A 23,029-nucleotide genomic window follows, 5' to 3' on the forward strand; every position below is an offset into this window, starting at 1 on the left:
ATCCTCAGAAGCTTAGTTGCTACTGTGTGTCAGACACCACACTAGTCACACTGGACGTAGTGCTCAGTAATTATTAAGCTATATCCAGTTGCATTCTGGAGTCTGTAGGAAGATGTGCAGGCCACAAAGACATTCTTCCCTTCCAGGGCATATCGACTGGTAGTTTTCTTTTGGGTCTATCAAAATAACCTGTTGTATTTAACCTACTTTAATTCCCTTCAATTATACATATATTAACTAAATACTCTATGGGTATTTTTAAACAAATATGACTCTCAAACTGGCTTTTTAAATTTTGAAGAATTATTCTATATGTTGATTTATGTTAATCTAAATGGAAATGACTAATGCCATAAAGCCGAAATTCCTCATGTAGTATACGGCATCTCTTTATTTTCCCTTCCAGGAAAAAGGATGCAAAAAACACATGGTAACTGAGGGGTTTGCTTTTCTTGTGTAAAAAAAGAAACAGATGGGCACTGCACTTATTTTATGCCTTCAAATTCTTATTTCTGAAAAGCAGTGCATGGATCATATTATCTGACTAAATCTGAGAAAACTTTAAAGGCTTTTGAATACTTTTATTTTGCTACTAAAATAATTGGCTTTATCCTAACCAGTGAGAACTGGGTACATGATGTAGGGGGAAAGAAATATTTGCTCTTTTTATTTTCTCCCTACAAATTTCTACCCTTAGGTTCTTTAGTAACATTTAACATTCTAAAATAATGTGGAGTGTTTCTCAGTGTTCTAAATGGAAAGTAATTGCTGCTTCCTCATTTTCATTTTTCATTCTTGCATTTACTTTGCTTGGTTTCTACCTAAAGTAGTTTTTTGCATGACTTTTGGCTGGAATTTTGGTTTGCAGGTGACCGCAACTTTTTCTTTGCTTCATTGCCATTTTTTCTGATTGCCTTTTTTTTTCTTTCTGCTTCCTTTTTCTTTCCTCGCATTGCCATCTACAGCCAGGCTATGTAAGAGATTTGGTAAGTTCTCCATATTTACCAAAAAAGAAAAAGAAGAATAAAAAAAAATTCATAGCCACAACCTTCCCTCATGGAATTTACTCCCGTAGTGAAATTTAAAATAAAAATGATTACGGTGATTTCAAGTACCTTAAAGCTGCTAACAGATAATCCTGCTAGAAACTTGTATTCCAGGTATTCATTCTGATTATAGACATAGTGCTAAATTTAATTAAAACTCATCTATATGTGAATTAGAATGTGCTGTTCTATAATAGTAGTACCGTTATCTGTATGCATTTGAAATATGTCTCAAGTGTGGCAACTGTGTACTCCTAATAGTACTTTTTGTTGATATATGAAAACTGAAATTAAGACTTATTTTGAAAAATCATTATATAATACATTATTAAAATTTCCAAATGTAGCTTCAGATATTTTGATTTCAACTCTTACAATGTGATTTTGGGGTACGGGGTACGTAATTCAATCTTTTGATCTTTTGTCTCGATTGTCCCATGAGAGAATAATGTTCAGTGGTAAAGGTGATGTTTAATCATGTTTAGATAACAGCGAGAATCTTGGAGGCCCATCAGAATGTAGCTCAGATGAGTCTAATTGAAGCCAAGATGAGATTTATTCAAGCTTGGCAGTCATTACCTGAATTTGGCATCACACACTTCATTGCAAGGTCAGTGGTTCTAAGCATCTATGTGTAAACCTTAATCTGCATTTTTGCTTCATCTATGTCATGTAATTAGATATTAAACATTTAAAGCATACCTGTGTAGACCCGTTAACTCATATTACAGTAGAATTCAAAGACTTAGAATGTATTTTGTAAGCTTTTAATTTCTACATTAAAAATTCAAGATAATTGTGTTTGTTTTACTACTAAGGGAATAGCACTCTTTTAGGGTTAGAGAACACTTACCTTGAAGAAAAGCAGTCCAACATGTTCCCCCACGACATGTTGTAACTGTTCTTTTCTTAAATATTATAGGTTCCAAGGGGGCAAAAAAGAAGAACTTATTGGAATTGCATACAACAGACTGATTCGGATGGATGCCAGCACCGGAGATGCAATTAAAACATGGCGTTTCAGCAACATGAAACAGTGGAATGTCAACTGGGAAATCAAAATGGTAAACTCGTCACAATGTTACTTGAATATAGTTCTTCTGATACAAATTAGCATATTAGGAATAAAAAGGCCTATAAATTCTGATGATTGTTTGTACCACCACCTCTTTTTTTTTTTTTTTTTTTTTTTTTTTTTTTTTTTGAGACGGAGTCTCGCTCTGTAGCCCAGGCTGGAGTGCAGTGGCCGGATCTCAGCTCACTGCAAGCTCCGCCTCCCGGGTTCACGCCATTCTCCGGCCTCAGCCTCCCGAGTAGCTGGGACTACAGGCGCTGCCACCTCGCCTGGCTATTTTTTGTATTTCTTAGTAGAGACGGGGTTTCACCGTGTTAGCCAGGATGGTCTCGATCTCCTGACCTCGTGATCCACCCATCTTGGCCTCCCAAAGTGCTGGGATTACAGGCTTGAGCCACCGCGCCCGGCCACCACCACCTCTTAAAGTACAGACCAGACCATGGTTGACTATTCATTTCTCACTTAAATTTGCCTATTTCATAATTAGCCCAGTTACTAAAATTCTAAGCATATAATTTGCTTAGAATGTTGCCCTTTTTGTCTTTCTGTAATGGATAAAGCCCTTCTACTCCGAAATAGCAACTACTATTTGTTGAATGCCTACCCTGTGCCAGACATGATACTGGAGGCTTACATTAGTACCCCATCTCAAAACCTCATCACAGCCTTTTAAGGTAGTTGGATTACCGTACGTTACAAATGAAGACACATGGCCGGGCGCGGTGGCTCAAGCCTGTAATCCCAGCACTTTGGGAGGCCGAGGTGGGCGGATCACAAGGTCAGGAGATCGAGACCACAGTGAAACCCCGTCTCTACTAAAAATACAAAAAATTAGCCGGGCGCAGTGGCGGGCGCCTGTAGTCCCAGCTACTCAGGAGGCTGAGGCAGGAGAATGGCGTGAACCCAGGAGGCGGAGTTTGCAGTGAGCCGAGATCGCGCCACTGCACTCCAGCCTGGGCAACAGCGTGAGACTCTGTCTCAAAAAAAAAAAAAAAAACAAACAAATGAAGACACTGCAATATAGAGGCTTGAGGGCCACCATTGTCTATGACCATGCACAAAGTAACTACAGAGTCATTTCAAACTCAGATGCTTTAGGCTTAAAAACCTGGCACATTTACCACTGTACATCATGTTGCCCCTGGTCTTGGAGTATACAAATATCATTTAAATTGAACAATCTTTTACTAATAAGTCATTTGGTTTAGGATCATATTGGATTTATTGTATCAATTCATGTTACTTCAAAGAATCTTATATTTCTGAAATACTCAAACGTGATACCTAAAGTTTAAATAGCTGAAGCAAATATTAAAACACAGGAAGGAGGCTTTCCTCCAGGACTTGAAGAGAGGCATTCTCGTTAATTGAATCGTCAGAGACCATTTGAGAACTGAATGACCTAAAACCCTTGCATTCCTAGTCTTCCTTTTCAGAACATGAAAACTTAAAAAAGGGTAGGGGAAGGGCAATAAACTTAACTTCTTCTTTGGGACTTAAAGGCATTACTAGTTTAGGTTTTAAACAGACTAATTATTTGAGGATCAACAAGTGTTTTCTGATGGGACCGGCTTTAAGTAGTGCAGTAGTTGTGTGAGTCGTTTTGTGTGGACCCCGCCACCTGGCATTCGGGACAGCACTGATGATTCTTGTCTTTGTTCCAGGTCACCGTAGAGTTTGCAGATGAAGTACGATTGTCCTTCATTTGTACTGAAGTAGATTGCAAAGTGGTTCATGAATTCATTGGTGGCTACATATTTCTCTCAACACGTGCAAAAGACCAAAATGAGAGTTTAGATGAAGAGATGTTCTACAAACTTACCAGTGGTTGGGTGTGAATAGAAATACTGTTTAATGAAACTCCACGGCCATAACAATATTTAACTTTAAAAGCTGTTTGTTATATGCTGCTTAATAAAGTAAGCTTGAAATTTATCATTTTATCATGAAAACTTCTTTGCCTTACCAGACCAGTTAATATGTGCACTAAACAAGCAAGACTATTAATCTATCAGGATATAATAAACTTGAATTTGGCACACATTCCTTAGGGCCATGAATTTAAAACAAATAGTGGGCAAATCAGGAACAGACCATCACTGATTTAAGCTAGCCAAACTGTAAGAAACAAGCCATCTATTTTAAAGCTATCCAGGCCTTAACCTATATGAACTCTATTTATCATGTCTAATGCATGTGTTTTAATGTATGTTTAATTTGATATCATGTTTTAAAATATCCTACTTCTGGTAGCCATTTAATTCCTTCCCCCCACCCCCAAATAAATCAGGCCTGCAGGAGGCCTGATGTTTAATAATGTCATTGTGTTTGACCTTGAAGGAAAATGCTATTAGTCTGTCGTGCTTGATTTGTTTTTGTCCTTGAATAAGCATGTTATGTATATTGTCTTGTGTTTTTATTTTTACACCATATTGTATTACACTTTTAGTATTCACCAGCATAATCACTGTCTGCCTAAAATATGCAACTCTTTGCATTACAATATGAAGTAAAGTTCTATGAAGTATGCATTTTGTGTAACTAATGTACAAACACAAATTTTATAAAATTGTACAGTTTTTTAAAAACTACTCACAACTAGCAAATGGCTTAAATGTAGCATCTCTGCATTAATTAAATGCCTTTAAGAGATATAATTAATGTGCAGTTTTAATATCTACTAAATTAAGAATGACTTCATTATGATGATTTGCCACAATGTCCTTAACTCTAATGCCTGGACTGGCCATGTTCTAGTCTGTTGCGCTGTTACAATCTGTATTGGTGCTAGTCAGAAAATTCCTAGCTCACATAGCCCAAAAGGGTGCGAGGGAGAGGTGGATTACCAGTATTGTTCAATAATCCATGGTTCAAAGACTGTATAAATGCATTTTATTTTAAATAAAAGCAAAACTTTTATTTAATAGTTATTTTTGTACTTGTTTTTAATGTTTACATAGTATCAATTTAGTAGAAATGAACTTCTGCCTTTTGGAAATGCTTTGCCTACATGTTGTTATTTTGTGAGAACGGGTTAGTATTCCACATCATCGCCAGATAGACACACTTTATCTCAAAGATAGTCTTTCGCCTCAATTGAAAAGCCCTCATTTTCTTAACACTTAAAAATGAATGTGTAATACCTAAATGTTAGAAATGTACTTATAAATAGAAGTTGGCTGTGGCAGAATTTGTTTTAAATAACAAAATTATTCTTGTTTTACAAAAAAAAATACGTTTATGAATTTACTGCCAGTCATTACTGCTGTCATCATTCAAGACTCAAGACTTTTTAGTCCTTTACCCTTTGCATGTAGACCAATTCCTGATTTTCCCCTCACACAGCCTTGCATCTTTTCTCTTGTTATTGCTGCCACCATCATCCAAATTCAGTTCTTTGTCCTGTGCCTGCTGTAGTGTGGCACCATCTTAAGACAAGGCTGAGATCACATTCTCCATGACTTTTCTTTGCACTCTAAAGCCATAACAGGCCTTGCTCCAAAATTTAAGAGCACCTTTCCACTAAATGTTTTAAAATATACTCCCTTTCCTCATCTTTAGTAAGTGACTGTGCAAGTCACCAACTTGAATATTCAGCAACTTGCATGTCACTTACCGAAAGCCCCAAAACATTCATTGAAACCACACCTATTCAAGTGCTTTCTAGTCCCATGGCCTCCACGCAAGTGAGAATAGCCTCTGTGCTGATTGCCCCACCTCTAGTTTGCCCTGCTGCCCTGCCAGTGATTTTGAGATTAATCCAGCCCCAACATAGCACTGACTGCATTTCAGCTCTAATGACTTCTTATTGCCTACAGGATAAAAGCCAAAGTAAAGTGGTCAGAGGTTTTGTATGGTTTCCCAGCCCACATTTTCATCCTTATCTCCCAACAATCTGCATTGCAGTCTAGCTGGGCAGCTCACATTCTCCACTTTGCACTCATCCCATCTCCCTATCACTCCCCAAGTCTGGAATGTCTAGTCCTGGACCTTCGTCCAGTTTGTACCTGTCTACACCTCATCTGTCTAGCATTTTAGAAAAAGGTCAAGTGGGCCTGGCGCAGTGGGTCACACCTGTAATCCCAGCATTTTGGGAGCCTGAGGTAGGTAGGTCATGAGGTCAGGAGTTCAAGACCATCCTGGTCAAGATGGTGAAACCCCGTCTCTACTAGAAATACAAAAATTAGCTGGGCATGGTGGCACACACTTGTAATCCCAGCTACTGGGGAGTCTGAGGCAGGAGAATTGCTTGAACCTGGGAGGTGGAGGTTGCAGCGAGTTGAGATTGTGCCACTGCACTCCAGTCTGGGCAACAGAGCAACACTCCATCTCAAAAAAAAAAAAAAAGCCAGGCACAGTGGCTTATGCCTGTAATCCCAGCACTTTGGGGGCTGAGGTAGGAGGATCATGAGGTCAAGAGATCGAGACCATCCTGGCCAACATGATGAAACCCCGTCTCTACTAAAAATAGAAAAATTAGTCGGGCATGGTAGTGCGCACCTGTAGTCCCAGCTACTTGGGAGGCTAAGGCAGGAGTATCGCTTGAACCCAGGAGGCGGAGGTTACAGTGAGCCAAGATTTCACCACTGCACTCCATCCCCCCCCAAAAAAAAAGAAAAAAACTCAAGTGTTCTTTCTTCTATAAACACTTTCAAGTTTCCTTGCAGCCAAAAAACTCTCTTCCTCTTCTGAACTGCCATTGAATTTGGTCCTTCTGCGGAACTAAAGAGTGATCATCCTTATTATGGTTGAGTATATCATGTCGCCCCTAACAAATTATTACATGTTTGAGGATTTGGTTGAATTTGGTCCTTCTGTGGAACTAGAGTATCCAAATCATTACATCCTTGAGGACTGGATCTCAGTGCTATGGTTCCTACTTAGGATCACTTACACATGGGTTTGTTGAATATAATGATGGTTATTTTGGAAATAACAAAATTATTAACCAAACCAAATAACCAAAGGAATTATTATTAGAACTAAGAGTTTGTGTAGCCTCAGTATAGTTTAATACAGAGCAAACTAACTTTTTTTTTGGACACCAACTATGCAATAGGAAGCATGCTAAGTACTCATATTCTCTCAAGGATGCATACAGTCCAGCCTCATCATTTTATAGATGAAGCTAGAGGAGGCCAACTGACCTGTTTAAAGTCAGACATCTATGATTACTGCCAAGGCCAATCATCTCCCTATCTAGTAGTAGTAAAAACAAACCTTACATGAATTCTGAGAACACCATTAGTAGTGACCTCTCTAGAGAGAACATAGGTCTGTGAGAACACCAGCTGGGACTCAGAGACCTAGGTTCAGCTTTCTGCTCCATGTGACTCAAGCTCATGTGGATATGAAAGCACTGGTGACAGGACCCCAACCTAGCTCCCATCCAACTTTTTACCTTAAATCAGCAGGTTAGAAACCTGCTGGAAGCCCCTGGCCGGGCGCGGTGGCTCACGCCTGTAATCCCAGCACTTTGGGAGGCCGAGGTCAAGAGATTGAGACCATCCTGGCCAACATGGTGAAACCCCGTCTCTACTAAAAATACAAAAATTAGCCCCAACTACTCAGGAGGCTGAGGCAAGAGAATGGCTTGAACCCAGGAGGTGGAGGTTGCAGTGAACTGAGATTGCGCCACTGCACTCCAGCCTGGGCGACAGAGTGAGACTCCATCTCAAAAAAAAAAAAAAAAAAAAAACCTGCTGGAAGCCCCTGATGGTGACGTAGTTAATCAGTAATCTCAACTCAGTACAAATTATATTTTACATGCCTTGAACTTTCAAAGTCAAGGAGCTAGAGACACGAACTTTATCAAGGAAAAGCCACTTGCCATTCTTGACCCTCTACTCTTACAGAGGACAAAAAGCAAGTATGTCACAGACTATACTGTTATTCTGTATACTGTATTTCTACTTTTTAAAAAAATGTTGAATCTTATTTAAGATGCTTTTAATGATCAGTTAGTGATGCAGTGAGATCATAATATCTATTCCTTAAAACTAAGTTTTTTCATTTTGGGCTTGTTTTTGAAACAGTGTCACTCTCGCCCAGGGTGGAGTGCAGTGGTGCAATCTCAGCTCACTGCAACCTCCACCTCCTGGGTTCAAGCAGTTCTCCTGCTTCAGCCTCCTGAGTACATGGGATTACAGGCACCCACCACCACGCCTGACTAATTTTTGTATTTTTAGTAGAGACAGGGTTTCGCCTTGTTGGCCAGGCTGGTCTCAAACTCCTGACCTCAGATGATCCTCCCTCTTCAGCCTCCCAAAGCACTGGGATTACAGGCATGAGCCACTGTGCACAGCCACCCTTATAACTAAGTTTGATAAATGATACAGCTGTTCTACACTCATCACTTAAAACATGTTAACGTCTTCACTCATCACTTCAATAATTCAGAAAGTCTGAGCATAGGGCTTTCTGAAATCCATCCCTTTGCGACATACCACATCACTGATACTGAATGGATAACCCTGCATAGCTGCCATCTTATCTCTCCTTAATTCTAAAAACATACACTGAGTTAAAAATCCATCACTCACAAAATGTTTTTGGAGCTATTGCATCGTCACCTCTTTTTGTCCTATAAATGGTGGAAGAAAGGCAAGGATGAGTTGACTTGCTACATTGGTGTAGACCTAATGAACATAGTACAATAAGCTGATCCAACTCTTACTCTGCTGATATATTTCCAGTCATCTCTACAAAGTAAGATCCAGGAAAAAGTTGTTTACTGGAGAGCTCTGTTCTCTTCAACAAATTAACTGTGCCTTTATCTGTTTGAACTGTTTTGGTCTGGCAGCTCAAGAATGAGGGAGGTGGCAGAGATAAGTGACAGGAAATGGGAAATTTGCAATCTGGGTAAAGCGAGTAAAATTCTCAGAGTGAATTGCAGAGCTACCCAGAACAGGAAGCAGTAGCCAAAAAGCCTTATCTGGTGACCTTATTTCCTGCTGTGTTGATCCTCTCTTGTTTTCTCTGCTTTATTTAATAAACAGTACAAAGTTTCCCAGGCTGAATGTGTACATTAAAATTCCCTAAAGAAACAGTTATCAGCAGACACACACACACACACACACACACACACTCACACACTCAATTGGGTTTCCCTTTTGATGTTTGTTCATGGGCCTGCGTATTACTAAAAATTACAAGCACTTAAAATAATTTGAGACCATTGTTTCATGAAATCTAATTATAGTCTCATGTGGCTTCACTGGCCAGGCATTATCTGTCTTACTGCTCAGGGAAGTGGTCCAAGTTCAATGTTAATTAAATTTGTGATTAAAAACAGCACAGCCAACCAAACAAGTTTAAAATCGTATCTGTATTAATACGGTTTGCAGATACTGCATGATAAAGAGGAGGTCTGAGCATAAAATTCTCATCTCAGATCTCAATTTTGTGACCTTTATGACAAGTGAGATTCAAGTGAACACATTTACTGTCAGGTTTACGGGTCGGTGTATTTAAACAACCTTGTTTATGTCTTGCTGGCCATATTATAAATCCAATTAGAAGGAACACTGGGAAAACAGAAGAGCAAGGGGCCAGGATAGCCAAAACATTCCTAAACAATAGGTGAGGGGACTCGCCTTACTAGATAACAAGTAGTGTAAAGTATATTGAAAGTGTAGCGTTGGCACAGAGATCAATAAAACAACTAGAGAATTCAAACAGAAACTCCAGAATATATCTGCGCACATACAGACACTTGGTTTCTCAGAGCTGGCCATGCAGATTGGGACAAAATAAAAGGGCTTCCGGGTGAGTGGTGCTGGTGCTTATCTTTACAAAGCAAGAATTTGGACTACAACCTCATACCTGTATGTAGAAGTCCAAATCGATTCCAAATGGGTCAAAGTCTTGGATGTGAATGGCAAAACCACACAACTTTTTTTTTTTTTCTGTTACATAGTTGCTTCCTTTTATTCTTTTTTTTTTTTTAATTTATTTATTATTATTGTACTTTAAGTTGTAGGGTACATGTGCATAACGTGCAGGTTTGTTACATATGTATACTTGTGCCATGTTGGTGTGCTGCACCCATCAACTCATCATTTACATCAGGTATAACTCCCAATGCAATCCCTCCCCCCTCCCCCCTCCCCATGATAGGCCCCTGTGTGTGATGTTCCCCTTCCTGAGTCCAAGTGATCTCATTGTTCAGTTCCCACCTATGAGTGAGAACATGCGGTGTTTGGTTTTCTGTTCTTGTGATAGTTTGCTAAGAATGATGGTTTCCAGCTGCATCCATGTCCCTACAAAGGACGCAAACTCATCCTTTTTGATGGCTGCATAGTATTCCATGGTGTATATGTGCCACATTTTCTTAATCCAATCTGTCACTGATGGACATTTGGGTTGATTCCAAGTCTTTGCTATTGTGAATAGTGCTGCAATAAACATACGTGTGCATGTGTCTTTATAGCAGCATAATTTATAATCCTTTGGGTGTATACCCAGTAATGGGATGGCTGGCTCATATGGTACATCTAGTTCTAGATCCTTGAGGAATTGCCATACTGTTTTCCATAATGGTTGAACTAGTTTACAATCCCACCAACAGTGTAAAAGTGTTCCTATTTCTCCACATCCTCTCCAGCACCTGTTGTTTCCTGACTTTTTAATGATCGCCATTCTAACTGGTGTGAGATGGTATCTCATTGAAAACCACACAACTTTTAAAAGATGACAGATCATTTATATGACATTGGGGAAAGATAGTTTGTGTTGAGGCACAAATAGTACAAACTGATTACATTGATGAGAACTATGAAGCTGCTGTAGAGAGGAAAAGGCAAGTCCAATTGAGAGGATATTTGCAACACATAATTGACAAAGAATTGGTATCCAGAAAATGAACCCGCACACAGATCAATCAAACGAGAAATGGACAAAACATTCGCTATTTCACAAGAGAAGAAACCTGAAATGGCCAATAAATACATGAAAACCTGTTCAACTTCACTAGTATTCTAGAAAATATGGGAGAAATAAATTTTAAGTACAATTAAAGTACAGTTTCAGATCTACCCATATTAGTAAAATATTTTAAATCTGACTATCAAGTATGGGATCATTGGAATACATATTGTTGGTGGGAGTATAAATTGGAACAGCGCACTTCAGAAACACTTTGACATCATCTGGTAAAATTATATTTATCCTACCCCCATGAAATTCCACCGCAAGGTTTACAAACACCCTGGGGAAACTCCTGCCCATACACACCAGGAGACAAGCACAAGAATATGGAGAAGCACACAACTTATAACAGGAAGAAACTAGGAACAATCAAATGTCTCAACAATAGACTAAATTATAATCCAGTCCTAAGATGGAATCAAAACAGCAATGAATAAAATGCCAATGCACAAAACAACACGGATGAATCTCAATCTGATGCTGAACGAAAACATCTAGATGCAGAAGATACATAATATGATTAAACTATTTTAATGTCCAAGATTTTTAAATTTTTTCTTAAAAAAACATTTTTTTCTATTATGTAGAAAACTACTGTATTTTTAAAAGACTCTTGGTGGTTCTGTAATTTTAAAAGACTCTTAGTGTCTTTTAAAAGTCACTGCAGCCTAATGGACATGAGTCTTGCTCTTGACAGCTGCCACTCTGCTCTTTTGATGTGCTTTCCTGAGCCTGGATAAGATCAGCACATGGCTCTGGCCTCTGCTGCCAAGTGAACCTCTAATTGACTATTTAGCTGCCGTGGTTTAAGAATGGAGTAATGAGCCCAGGGTCAGGGGTTCGGTCCCCTTGTGGTCCAGTTGGCTTTGTTCTCTGTTTCATACTCACAGGCTGTACCACTATCCTGTAAATCCCATAAGAGACAATAGACAAGAACAGACCTATCAGCTCTATTAGAAAATCAACTCTAAGCTCAAAGATCTGGTCAGTATACAGATCACAGCATTGTCATGCATTGTATGAAAAGGTCGGCCGGGCGCGGTGGCTCACGCCCGTAATCCCAGCACTTTGGGAGGCCGAGACGGGCGGATCATGAGGTCAGGAGATCGAGACCATCCTGACTAACACGGTGAAACCCCGTCTCCACTAAAATACAAAAAAAAATTAGCCGGGCATGGTGGCGGGCGCCTGTAGTCCCAGCTACACAGGAGGCTGAGGCAGGACAATGGCGTGAACCCAGAAGGCGGAGCTTGCAGTGAGTCGAGATCATGCCACTGCACTCCAGCCTGGGCGACAGAGCGAGACTCCGTCTCAAAAAAAAAAAAAAAAAAGAAAAGAAAAGGAAAGGTCAACACGAATGTTACTAAATGACCCAAGTCATGGCTGAGAAGTCAAGGAGCTTACCAGACACCTTCTCTTGCAGCCTGGATATTAAAGGCATTCCTGTACTCTAGACCCAGGCCTTCCATAAATGCTAACTTTATCAAATAGGAATTCTAAAAATGATGTTGATTCTCAAGAAATCATCCTACACTTTCACTATTTGAAAGTGCTTTATAGATGTATAAACATGAAGACAACAGTATAGGAAAGTTAAAGACTGCTGCCGTATAGCAAAGAATCTTGAAAACACCTAGAATCTATTTTGTTTTGCTTTTCAAATGCCCCTGGTTTGGCCGGGTGCGGTGGCTCATGCCTGTAATCCCAGCACGCTGGAGGGGGCGAGGCAGGTGGATCATGAGGTCAAGAATTCAAGACCCGCCTGGCCAACATAGTGAAACTTCTTCTCTACTAAAAATACAATGAAAAAAAAAATTAGCTGGGCGTGGTGGCAGGCACCTGTAATCCTAGCTATTTGGGAGGCTAAGGCAGGAGAATCGCTTGAACCTGGGGGGCAGAGGTTGCGGTGAACCAAGATTGTGCCACTGCACTCCAGTGGAACTGGGAGAACTATGAAGCTGCTGTAGAGAGTAAAAGGCAAGTCTCTGTCTCAAAAAAAGACTCCGCCTCAAAAAAAAAAAAAAAAAAAAAAAAAAAGGTCGTGGTTCATATAGAGAGGACCAGCAGAAGCAGTAATTACAGGTACGTAAAACCATTAGGAGACTTAAAGATATACACATGTATTCGGTAAAACTAGCTCAGGGCAGCTTCAGTGAAAATGGAAAAGGCAGAGGAGTATCATAGACTAAAGGAGACACACCTGAGCTTTGTCTACAAGGGTTTATTTTGAATGAAAAGCCATAATTTTTACCAGCAGTGGCAATACTAATTGATCTGTACCAAAGATGGGGAGAGGGAGCCCTAACTCTTCAAACACAGCCTCAACAAGGAAGAAACTTACTTGCCAAGAACAAATCAGTAGCTAATAGGAGGCTAATGTTGAGATTCTCTTTGTCACTTAGATATGACTTTTGTTTCTAAACCTCATACCCAAGGAATACCTTTGTATGATCAGCCTAAATGTCTTCATGGAAGGTTTATCATACTCTAGTTTCAGGTATTCTCAAAAGAGCCTGTCTTGTCCTATGTGTCACTTTTCTTTCTGATTGGGCTTTATTCTCTAGCTTCTGGGCTCCAAGTACTCACCATCTGGCAGTACTTTAGACATTTCCTTCTACTTTCTCATAGATTCTGCGGAAAGCAACCACATAATGAAAAGTAAATGTCTTCTGCTTATTCTTAGCAGGAAGCCGGAACTAAGTTCCTTGCAAGGCCCCATTCCAGACCTTGCGGTGCTACAGATGGAGCCTACACTGTGACCTTGACCTCTTTCACATGCCCAGAATTCCTCCTATGAAGATCTTTAAAGAGGAAACTGGACAGATGTTTTCTTTAATCTTCTCTGGTTAAGACAAATTCATGCAATGTAGAACTTCTAGAGGGTTTTTGTTTTTTGTTCTTGAGGCAAACAACATGAATGAAAAATGTCTCCTCTACTTCCAAGAACTGCTTGAGAGCAAATTATGTTGATCCTTAAAAACGATTTCTAAACCTGTAAGATTTGATTGTAAAACTTGCTCTTGAGGCCGGATGCGGTGGCTCACGCCTGTAATCCCAGCACTTTGGGAGGCCAAGGCGGGTGGATCATTTGAGGTCAGGAGTTCGAGACCAGCCTGGACAACATGGTGAAACCCCATCTCTACTAAAAATACAAAAGTTAGCCAGGCATGGTAGTGGGCACCTGTAATCCCAGCTACTTGGGAGGCTGATGCAGGAGGATCTCTTGAACCCAGGAGGCAGAGGCTGCAGTGACCCAAGGTCTCACCACTTCATTCCAGCCTGGGAGAAAGAGCAAAACTCTGTCCAAAAAAAAGGCCGGGCATGGTGGCTCACGCCTGTAATCCCAGCACTTTGGGAGGACAAGGAAGGTGGGTCACCTGAGGTCAGGAATTCAAGATCAGCCTGACCAACATGGTGAAACCCCATCTCTACTAAAAATACAAAATTAGCCAAGCATGGTGGTACATGCCTGTAATCCTAGCTACTCGGGAGGCTGAGGCGGGAGAATCGTCTGAACCCGGGAGGCAGAAGTTGCAGTGAGCCGAGATTGTGCCATTGCACCCCAGCCTGGGCAACAAGAGCAAAACTTCATCTCAAAAAAAAAAAAAAAAACAATGCTGGTTGTGGTGGCTCACGCCTGTAATCCCAGCACTTTGGGCGGCCGAGGTGGGTGGATCATTAGGTCAGGAGGTTGAGACCAGCCTGACCAACATGGTGAAACCCCATCTCTTCTAAAAATACAAAAATTAGCCAGGCGTGGTAGCGTGTGCCTATAATCCCAGCTACTCAGGAGGCTGAGGCAAGAGAATCGCTTGAACCAGGGAGGCAGAAGTTGCAGTGAGCAGAGGTCATGCCACTGCACTCCAGTCTGGGCAACAGAGCAAGACTCCATCTCAAAAAAAAAAAAAAAGAAAGAAAGAAAAGAAAAAAAAAAAAAAAAAAACTTGTTCTTAATTTATATCCTGAGAAATTAAGCTAAGAAGCTGTCTGTATTCCATAAAAGCCTGGGGCATAGTCTTTTGCAATCTGTTAAGGCAACTATTCTTTAAAAAGGGGGTGGGGGCTTTAATAACTAAATGTTTATTACATAATTGAGTGATGTCTCTATATAAGAGGTCACAAATCACGGAGGCCAGTGAGTTCATTTTGTTCCAAGAGATCTACAAATTCAGAGCTGTTCCTCAGCCTGCACTGACCCCAAAGAAGCAAGTAAAGCTGTTTGGTCAACATATTCTTTTGAGAAAGGGAAGAAACTTCCCTTGGAGAGCTGAAGACCACAGCAGGTTACTTAAGTTGAGTAGGGAGAGGTAGAGCGCAAAGGGCCATTATCCTTTTAACAAATTGGGTACTTTTAGTGTCCAGAAGGAAGAGAGAACACTATATTCAGTGAGGGAGGGCCCAGGGATGAAAAGACTCTTGGAAGACAGCACACAAGCAGTTTGATACATATCACACGGCCGGCTGATTATGACAAGCTGCTGGGTGCATGATGGCAGGGATAAGTGTTCAGCAGGCAAAGAGAGGCCGTGGGCCACAGCGACCTGGCCCAGGGGAGAAGGCAGGAAGGCACAGGCACAAGGCGGGGAAGCAAGGTTCCAGGTCAGTGAGGAGCTCCACACCCTGACATGAAAAAATGGTAGATGCTCAATAAATATTTGTGAAAACCTCCAAAAGGGATTTTTTTAAAAAAAGAAATTGGATCAAATCCACAAACGAAGAAGTCATGTGGAGTAATGTAGCACATGTTTGAGTTATTCAAATGAAGCTAAACTTGGCCAACTATTTCCCAAGTGCAGATGGGAAAACCAGAACACGAGGGAGACTCTATCATTTAAAATCATCCTGAAGAAACACAGGAAAAATAATAATGTGCCTGTGGCCAGGTGTGGTGGCTTGTACCTGCAATCACAGGACTTTGGCAGGCTGAGGTGAGAGGATTGCTCGAGCCCAGGAGTTCTAGACCAACTCTACAAAAAAGAAAGAAAAGAGGAGGGAAGGAAGGAAGGAAGGAAGGAAGGAAGGAAGGAAGGAAGGAAGGAAGGAAGGAAGGAAGGAAGGAAGGAAGGAAGGAAGGAGGGAGGGAGGGAGGGAGGGAGGGAGGGAGGGAGGGAGGGAGGGAGGGAGGGAGGGAGGGAAGGGAGGGAGGGAGGGAAGGGAGGAAGGAAGGAAGGAATCAGCTGAGTATGCCAGGTGTGGTGGCTCACACCTGTAATCCCAGCACTTTGGGAGGCCAAGGCGGGCGGATCATGAGGTCATGAGTTTAAGACCAGCCTGGCCAATATGGTGAAACCCTGTCACCCTGTCTCTACTAAAAATACAAAAATTAGCCAGGCATGGTGGTGCCTGCCTGTAGTCCCAGTTACTCGGGAGGCTGAGGCAGAAGAATAGCTTGAACCCAGGAGGCAGAGGTTGCAGTGAGCTGAGAGATCGTGCCACTGCACTCCAGCCTGGGCGACAGAGCGAGACTCCGTCTCAAAAAAAAACAAAAAACAAACAAACAAACAAAAGCAAAGAATTAGCCAGGTATGGTGGTGCACACCTGTAGTCCCAGCTACTTGGAAGGCAGAGGCAGGAGGATCACTTGAGTCCAGGACCTCAAGGCCACAGTGAGCCATGATTGCACCACTGCACTCCAGCCTGGGCGACAGAGGGAGACCCTATCTCTAAAATAAATAATAACTTTTTAAAAATACATGCATGTGAAGCATCAGTTGTAACCTAAATTAGTTTAAATGCTTGTATTGTTTGTTTGTTTTGAGATGGAGTCTCACTCTGTTGCCAAGGTTGGAGTGCAATGGCATGATCTCAGCGCACCTTTGCCTCCCGGGTTCAAGTGATTCTCCTGCCTCAGTCTCCCGAGTAGCTGGGATTACAGGCATGCGCCACCACGCCCAGTTAATTTTCATATTTTTAGTAGAGATGGGGTTTCACCATGTTGGTCAGGCTGGTCTCAAACTCCTGACCTCGGGTGATCCACCCGCCTCCACCTCCCAAAGTGCTGGGATTACAGGCATGAGTCACCGCGTCCAGCTAAATGCTTGTATTTTTTAAAAAGCACTGGAGGAACAAAAATGAGAAAGCAACAAAAAAAGTTTTAAAGAACTCTAAGATAAAGGGGTATAACACACTGAAGCTTCCCAAACAGGATGTCATGGAGAAGACCCGTGGGAAGCCCAATGTCCATTAAAGACACTCCTTACATTTAGGATGAGGAGAGAGAGATGGGCCAGAAACAGACAGCAGCACGTGAGCACATCCTCAGGGGAGGACAAAAGGGAAGGAACAAGATCACAGATAACCAGCAAGAGAGCTGAAGCGTGGGAATCTTTTTTGTGACATGGCTAGGAGTGCACGGAGACCTTAGACCCAGGGCAGATGTGCTTAAATCTGCTTTTCTAAAACAAAACATGTTGTGGTGCTCAGAGCAACTTCTGTGAAGGGATTTGGAAAGCCCATGACCCTAAATAAATCGTCAAAGACAGCTCTTTCTGGTAAATTCCATCTAGGTCCTCTAGAGAAAAAAAATGACACCGGTAACCGATACTATGCAAAGCAAGAGAGACCAGCAGAGCCCTTCTCATCCCACAGCTCTGCACTCAAGACATCTTGAGGGGACCTTCCCTGACAACCCTCTCTAAAGTGTCCCCACAAGGTTCTTACTATGTCCTCAGCGTCTGTCTCCTAGGCTGAGAACTGGGAGGCTGCCCTCGTCCGCACATCCCCAGTGCCTCACAGGGCCTGGCATAGAGAAGGTGCTTAAAACGAATTCCTTGCCTGAAAGAAGAAAAGAACTCCAGCCAAAGGAAAAGATTAGCCCATAACAATGTGAGAACACGGAAGTGAAAGTTGCTAATAAAAGAAACTGAGAACGGTATTCCAGGCCCGGGGTTGATATGATTATATGCTTAGCTGATTAGCTGGAGAGATTTTTTTTTCCTTTTTTCTGCTATTTTTGGGTCTAAAATCTTAGCCTTCTCTATTACTAGCTGTTGTAAAGACAGGAAATAGAGCCAATTTAAATATTGACCCAATCAAAACAATCCAGAGATAGGTGCCCTCAAATTCAAAAGGCAAACAAGAAAAAAAAAAGTCAGGGTCGTCTGCATTATCCCTTTATGTGCTATTTGTCAGGAATGTGGAGATAGTGTCGTGGAGACAAAGTTCAGAAGTTAATTCTCAAGTTAAGTGTGAAGGTGAAGAGTCTATTGCAAGGGCAGAGTCCTCTCTCATTTATTCTTACCCAAATCTCCTGCAGTGTGTCCCTATCATGCCAGTTCCCAAATGTCAGTCACATTCAAAATAAACAGAAAAGGATTTTTCCAAAACCAAATAAGAATAGTTTTTTGTTTTGGGTTTTTTTTGTTGTTGTGGTTGTTTTGTTTTGTTTTGTTTTTGAGACAGAGTGTTACTCTGTCACCCAGGCTGGAGTGCAGTGGTACGATCTCAGCTCACTGCAACCTCGCCTCCTGGGTTCAAGCGATTTGCCTGCCTCAGTCTCCCGAGTACCTTGAATTACAGGCGCCCGCCACCCTGCCCGACTAATTTTTGTATTATTAGTAGAGACGGGGTTTCACCATGTTGGCCAGGCTGGTCTCGAACTCCTGACCTTAGGCGATCTGGCAGCCTCGCCCTTCCAAAGTGCTGAGATTACAAGCATGAGCCACCGCACCTGGCCAAGAATACATTTTCCTAAAGGTAATCTCTGCCCCACTTTCCCTCCATGAGCGGTAATGAACACTTATTGAACAAGTAGTGCATCACAGGGGCTTGGCAATGCACTTTACACCAGAGGCGTGTGATCTCACATGAATGTTACAAGCCTGAAGAGGGAACCAGACTACGGAGAAGTCAAGAAATTTTCTCAAAGCCACATAGCTGCAAAATGGCTCCAAAGCTTGTAATAGTACAATGTGTTCTGTCCCCTTTATATGGATAATTGAACATTGCCCAGGAAAAGTATAGAGATGGCAGCCAACTATGATCTATCCAATCAGTTGGTTTTTATATTTCATGCTTTTAAAAACTTTTTATTATGAAAACATTCAAATATATGCAAAGAAAATACAGTATATAATGAACCACGCATGGCCTGCATAGATTTTTAAATCATCTTTTCAGCTCCTATTAATACATTAAAGACTGCTGGGATTATGCTTGAGATTGTACTGAATCTCTATTTTACTTTGGGGAGAACTGACATTTTAATATTGAGTGTTTCAATTCACAGGTATGGTATTTCTTTACATTTATTGGAATCTTTAAGAGAAAAACTATTATTAGAAATATCTTATTCCTATGCCAGGTGTGGTGGCTCACACCTGTAATCCCAGTACTTTGGGAGGCCAAGGCGGGCAGATCATTTGAGGTCAGGAGTTCGAGATCAGCCTGGCCAACATGGTAAAACCCCGTCTCTACTAATAATACAAAAATTAGCTGGGCATGGTGGCACACGTCTGTAATTCCAGCTACTTGGGAGGCTGAGGCAGGAGAATTATTTGAATCCAGGAGGCAGAGGTTGCAGTGAGCCGAGATCATGCCACTGCACTCCAGCCTGGGCAACAGAGTTAGGCTCTGTCTCAAAAAAAAAAAAAAGTAGATGCTGAATGAAAGATAATGGAAAGTAGAAACTCCAGTTTCCTAGTGATAACACAGGGCGGCCTCTCTCATTAACTTCTTAAAGAGAGTTGTGTGATTTGTCATAGAGAAAATCATTGGCTAGAGTGATTTGTGATTTTTTTTTTTTTTTTTTTTTGAGACAGTCTCCCCTGTCACCCAGACAAAAATTAGCTGGGTGTGGTGGCTTGTGCCTGGAGGCTGAGCGAGGAGAATCGCTTGAGCCTCCCAAAGTGCTGGGAATTCAGGAGGCAGAGGTTGCAGGGAGCCGAGATCACACCACTGCACTCTAGTCTGGGCAACAGAGTGAGGCTGTCTCAATCAATCAATCAATAAAAATAAATTAGCTGGGCATGGTGGCATGTGCCTGAGGTTCCAGCTATTTGGAAGGCTGAGGTAGGAGGATCTGTTGAGCCTGGGAGGTCAAGGCTGCAGCGAGCTGTGACTGCCACTGCACTCCAGTGTCACCCAGTGCACTCTGGGTGACAGAGCGAGACCTGTCTCAAAACAAACCACAAGCCATCCAGTACTCACCAGAGGTATCCCAGCATCAATAACACACTCTACATCTTAAATATCTGGTATTTAAACAAGTGCAAGCAATTCAAATTAGAATCATTATAAAATCATGACAAATCCCACAAGGAGATAATTGTGTGTGTGAATGTGTTGGAGATGGAGGTGAGGGTCACAGGAAGAAAATTCTCTAGTTAGAGGTTTTTCAGCACTACCATCTTTTCATTTTTCCTCCAAAGATGGACTGGCCAGACAATATCTGAAAGAAACATTGCCAGGCCTGGGGAAGTGTCTGCTGCTGCCAGGACAGCATTAGAATAAACAAAAGAGGGCCGGGCCCCATGCATGCACATCTCTGAATTACTCATGCTCACTCCCAGGGCCTCTCCCTGGCGCAGCTGTGAAGTGGGCAAAATGTATCTTTAGACTCTCCTACTTCCCCTTCTGGGTCTTGGTCCTCTCTCCTGGTTCCATCCGAGCTACTCAATGCCTCGTGCTGTCCAGGGTAGCACCACACCCAGGCACCCACATTCCTCCTTGGAAGGTGACCTTGTCCCCAAAGCAAAGTTTCTTCCTCTCCCTCTCCTTCTCCCCAACCCTCCACTAAAGTTAAAGTTAAAATTCTCCTCCTCTCAGCTAACTGCCTGGGAGGAAAGCAATGTAAATGAATTCACACCAGTATGTGAGTCACTAATATTTTGTATTCCTCCCATGTGTACTGGCATTTTAAAAGTTTCTTAAGACAGGGCCAGGCACGGTGGCTCACACTTGTAATCCCAGCACTTTAGGGGGCCAAGGCAGGTGGATCATGAGGTCAAGAGATCGAGACCATCCTGGCCAACATGCTGAAACACCATCTCTACTAAAAATACAAAAATTAGCTGGGTGTGGTGGTGGGCGCCTGTAGTCCCAGCTACTCAGGAGGCTGAGACAGGAGAACTGCTTGAACCTGGGAGGCAGAGGTGGCAGTGAGCGAGATCATGCCACTGCATTCCAGCCTGGAGACAGAGCAAGACTGTCTCAAAAACAAACAAACAAAAAGTTTGTTAAGTTAAAGGAATGTTTCCTTTAGAAGGAAAACTCAATCTATAGGATACCCAGCAAGGAAAACTGGGGAGGCCTGAGTTTCCTCAAACCATCCAAAGGCCATGGAGCCAATAGAGTCATTCCCTAGACCAGGTCTCCTCACCCCTACTGCAGACAAGTTCATGACCCACATTGACTCTTGGGCAAAGGGCTGGTGAAAAACTGTGGCAAATGCATGGATTTTGAAAATGTATTAAAAAGTGAAATATAAATCTAAAAGGTTAGATTTAATTCGAACAGTTTTCTTTTCTCAATGTCAAATAAAACAGAACGATTAACAAGGATATTAAATAAAACAGAATGATTAACAAGGATATCAAGACCATTCAACGGAGAAAAGGACAATCTTTTCCAACAAATGGTGGTGGGAAAACTGGATATTCACATGCAAAAGAATACAACTGGAGCGTTATCTTACACCTCATATGGAAATTAACTCAAAATGGATCAAAGACTCAAGTGTAAGAGTGAAAACTATACAACTCTTGGAAGAAAACATAGGAATAGGCCGGGCACAGTGGCTCACACCTATAATCGCAGCACTTTTAGAGGCTGAGGCAGGAGGATTTCTTGAGGCCAGGAATTCAAGACCAGTCTGGGTAACGTAGGAAGATACCATTGCTACAAAAGATAAAAAGTTAGCCAGGCACAGTGGCGCACACCTGTAGTACCATCCATGTGTAGGCAGCAATTAGCAAGGTTGAATTTCCTACAGATCTCTCCTTCAGCTGCTAGCAAGTAGTCTAGAGCTAATCCATTCTGATAGATAGCATTTCTCATCTAAGTTTCTTGCGGGGCCAGAATAGTCAAGGTTCTGCCGGTTTTATTAGTGATTGTTTTTAAGATAGCTTGTAACCGTATGATTTGGTTGATCATGTAAATGGGGGTCCGGCATCCCCAAAAGCCGTCTTGTGCCTAAGTAGCAGGCATCTAATATTGTATGATTCTCTCAGGGGGCCATTTAAGGCGGGAGAATTGCTGGAGCCCGGGAGATTGAGGCTGCAATGACCCCTGATCACACCACTACCCTCCAGCCTGAGTGATAGAGCAAGATCCTATCTGGAAAAAAAAAAAAAAGAAAGAAAGAAAGAAAGAAAATATAGGAGTAAAACTTCATGCTATTGGATTTGGCAAAAATTTATTGGATATGGCACCAATAGCATGGGCAACAAAAGAGAAAAATAGCTAAACTGAATTTCATCAAAATTTAAACCTTCTAAAGGAAACTATCAACAGAGTGAAAAGGCAACCCACAGAATGCAAGAAAATATTTACAAATTGGCTGGGCATGGTGGCTGACACCCGTAATCCCAGCAGTTTGGGAGGCTGAGGTGGGAGGATCGGTGAGCCCAGGAGTTCGAGACCATCCTGGGTAACATAGTGAGACCTCATCTCTATGGAAAAAAAAAAAAAAAAAAGTAAAAAAAGAAAATATTTGCAAATCATATGTGATAAAGGATTAATATCCAGAATATATAAAGAACCCCTAGGCTGGATATGGTGGCTCACACCTGTAATCGCAGCACTTTGGAGGCTGAGATGGGGGGATCACTTGAGCTCAGGAGTTTGAGACCAGCCTGGGCAATATGGTGAAACCCCGCCTCTACAAAAAATACAAAAATTAGCCCAGGTGTGGTGGCACTCACCTGTAGTCCCTGCTACTCAGGAGGCTGAGGTAGGAGGATTGTTTGAGCCCAGGAGTTGGAGACTGCAGTGAGCCAAGATTGCATTGCTACACTCCAGCCTGGGTGACAGAGTGAGACGC

The 23,029-nt window shown here is 41.9% G+C and overlaps 1 protein-coding gene and 1 long non-coding RNA gene across 8 annotated transcripts in view; one reads left to right on the top strand and one right to left on the bottom strand.

Annotated features, from left to right (window-relative positions):
- LOC105481933 (FERM domain containing kindlin 2) overlaps window positions 1-5,045 on the top strand; it is a 97,682-nt gene extending 92,637 nt beyond the window's left edge. For 3 of the 7 annotated variants that reach the window (XM_071100170.1, XM_071100172.1, XM_071100177.1), the window contains 5 exons: window positions 407-430; window positions 966-986; window positions 1,532-1,656; window positions 1,969-2,110; window positions 3,786-5,045. In XM_071100170.1, coding sequence (XP_070956271.1) covers window positions 407-430; window positions 966-986; window positions 1,532-1,656; window positions 1,969-2,110; window positions 3,786-3,959 — 486 coding nt within the window. In that variant the 3' untranslated portion in view covers window positions 3,960-5,045. The remainder of the gene's footprint in view (window positions 1-406; window positions 431-965; window positions 987-1,531; window positions 1,657-1,968; window positions 2,111-3,785) is intronic. The other 4 variants (XM_071100171.1, XM_071100174.1, XM_071100173.1 and 1 more) reach the window with 2 other exon arrangements.
- The window catches only part of LOC112426669 (uncharacterized), a 148,165-nt gene that overhangs the window by 71,927 nt on the left and 53,209 nt on the right, over window positions 1-23,029 (bottom strand). The gene's annotated exons all lie outside the window — the stretch shown is intronic.

Source organism: Macaca nemestrina, chromosome 7 (assembly GCF_043159975.1).
Source record: "Macaca nemestrina isolate mMacNem1 chromosome 7, mMacNem.hap1, whole genome shotgun sequence".
Taxonomy (NCBI): Eukaryota; Metazoa; Chordata; class Mammalia; order Primates; family Cercopithecidae; genus Macaca; species Macaca nemestrina.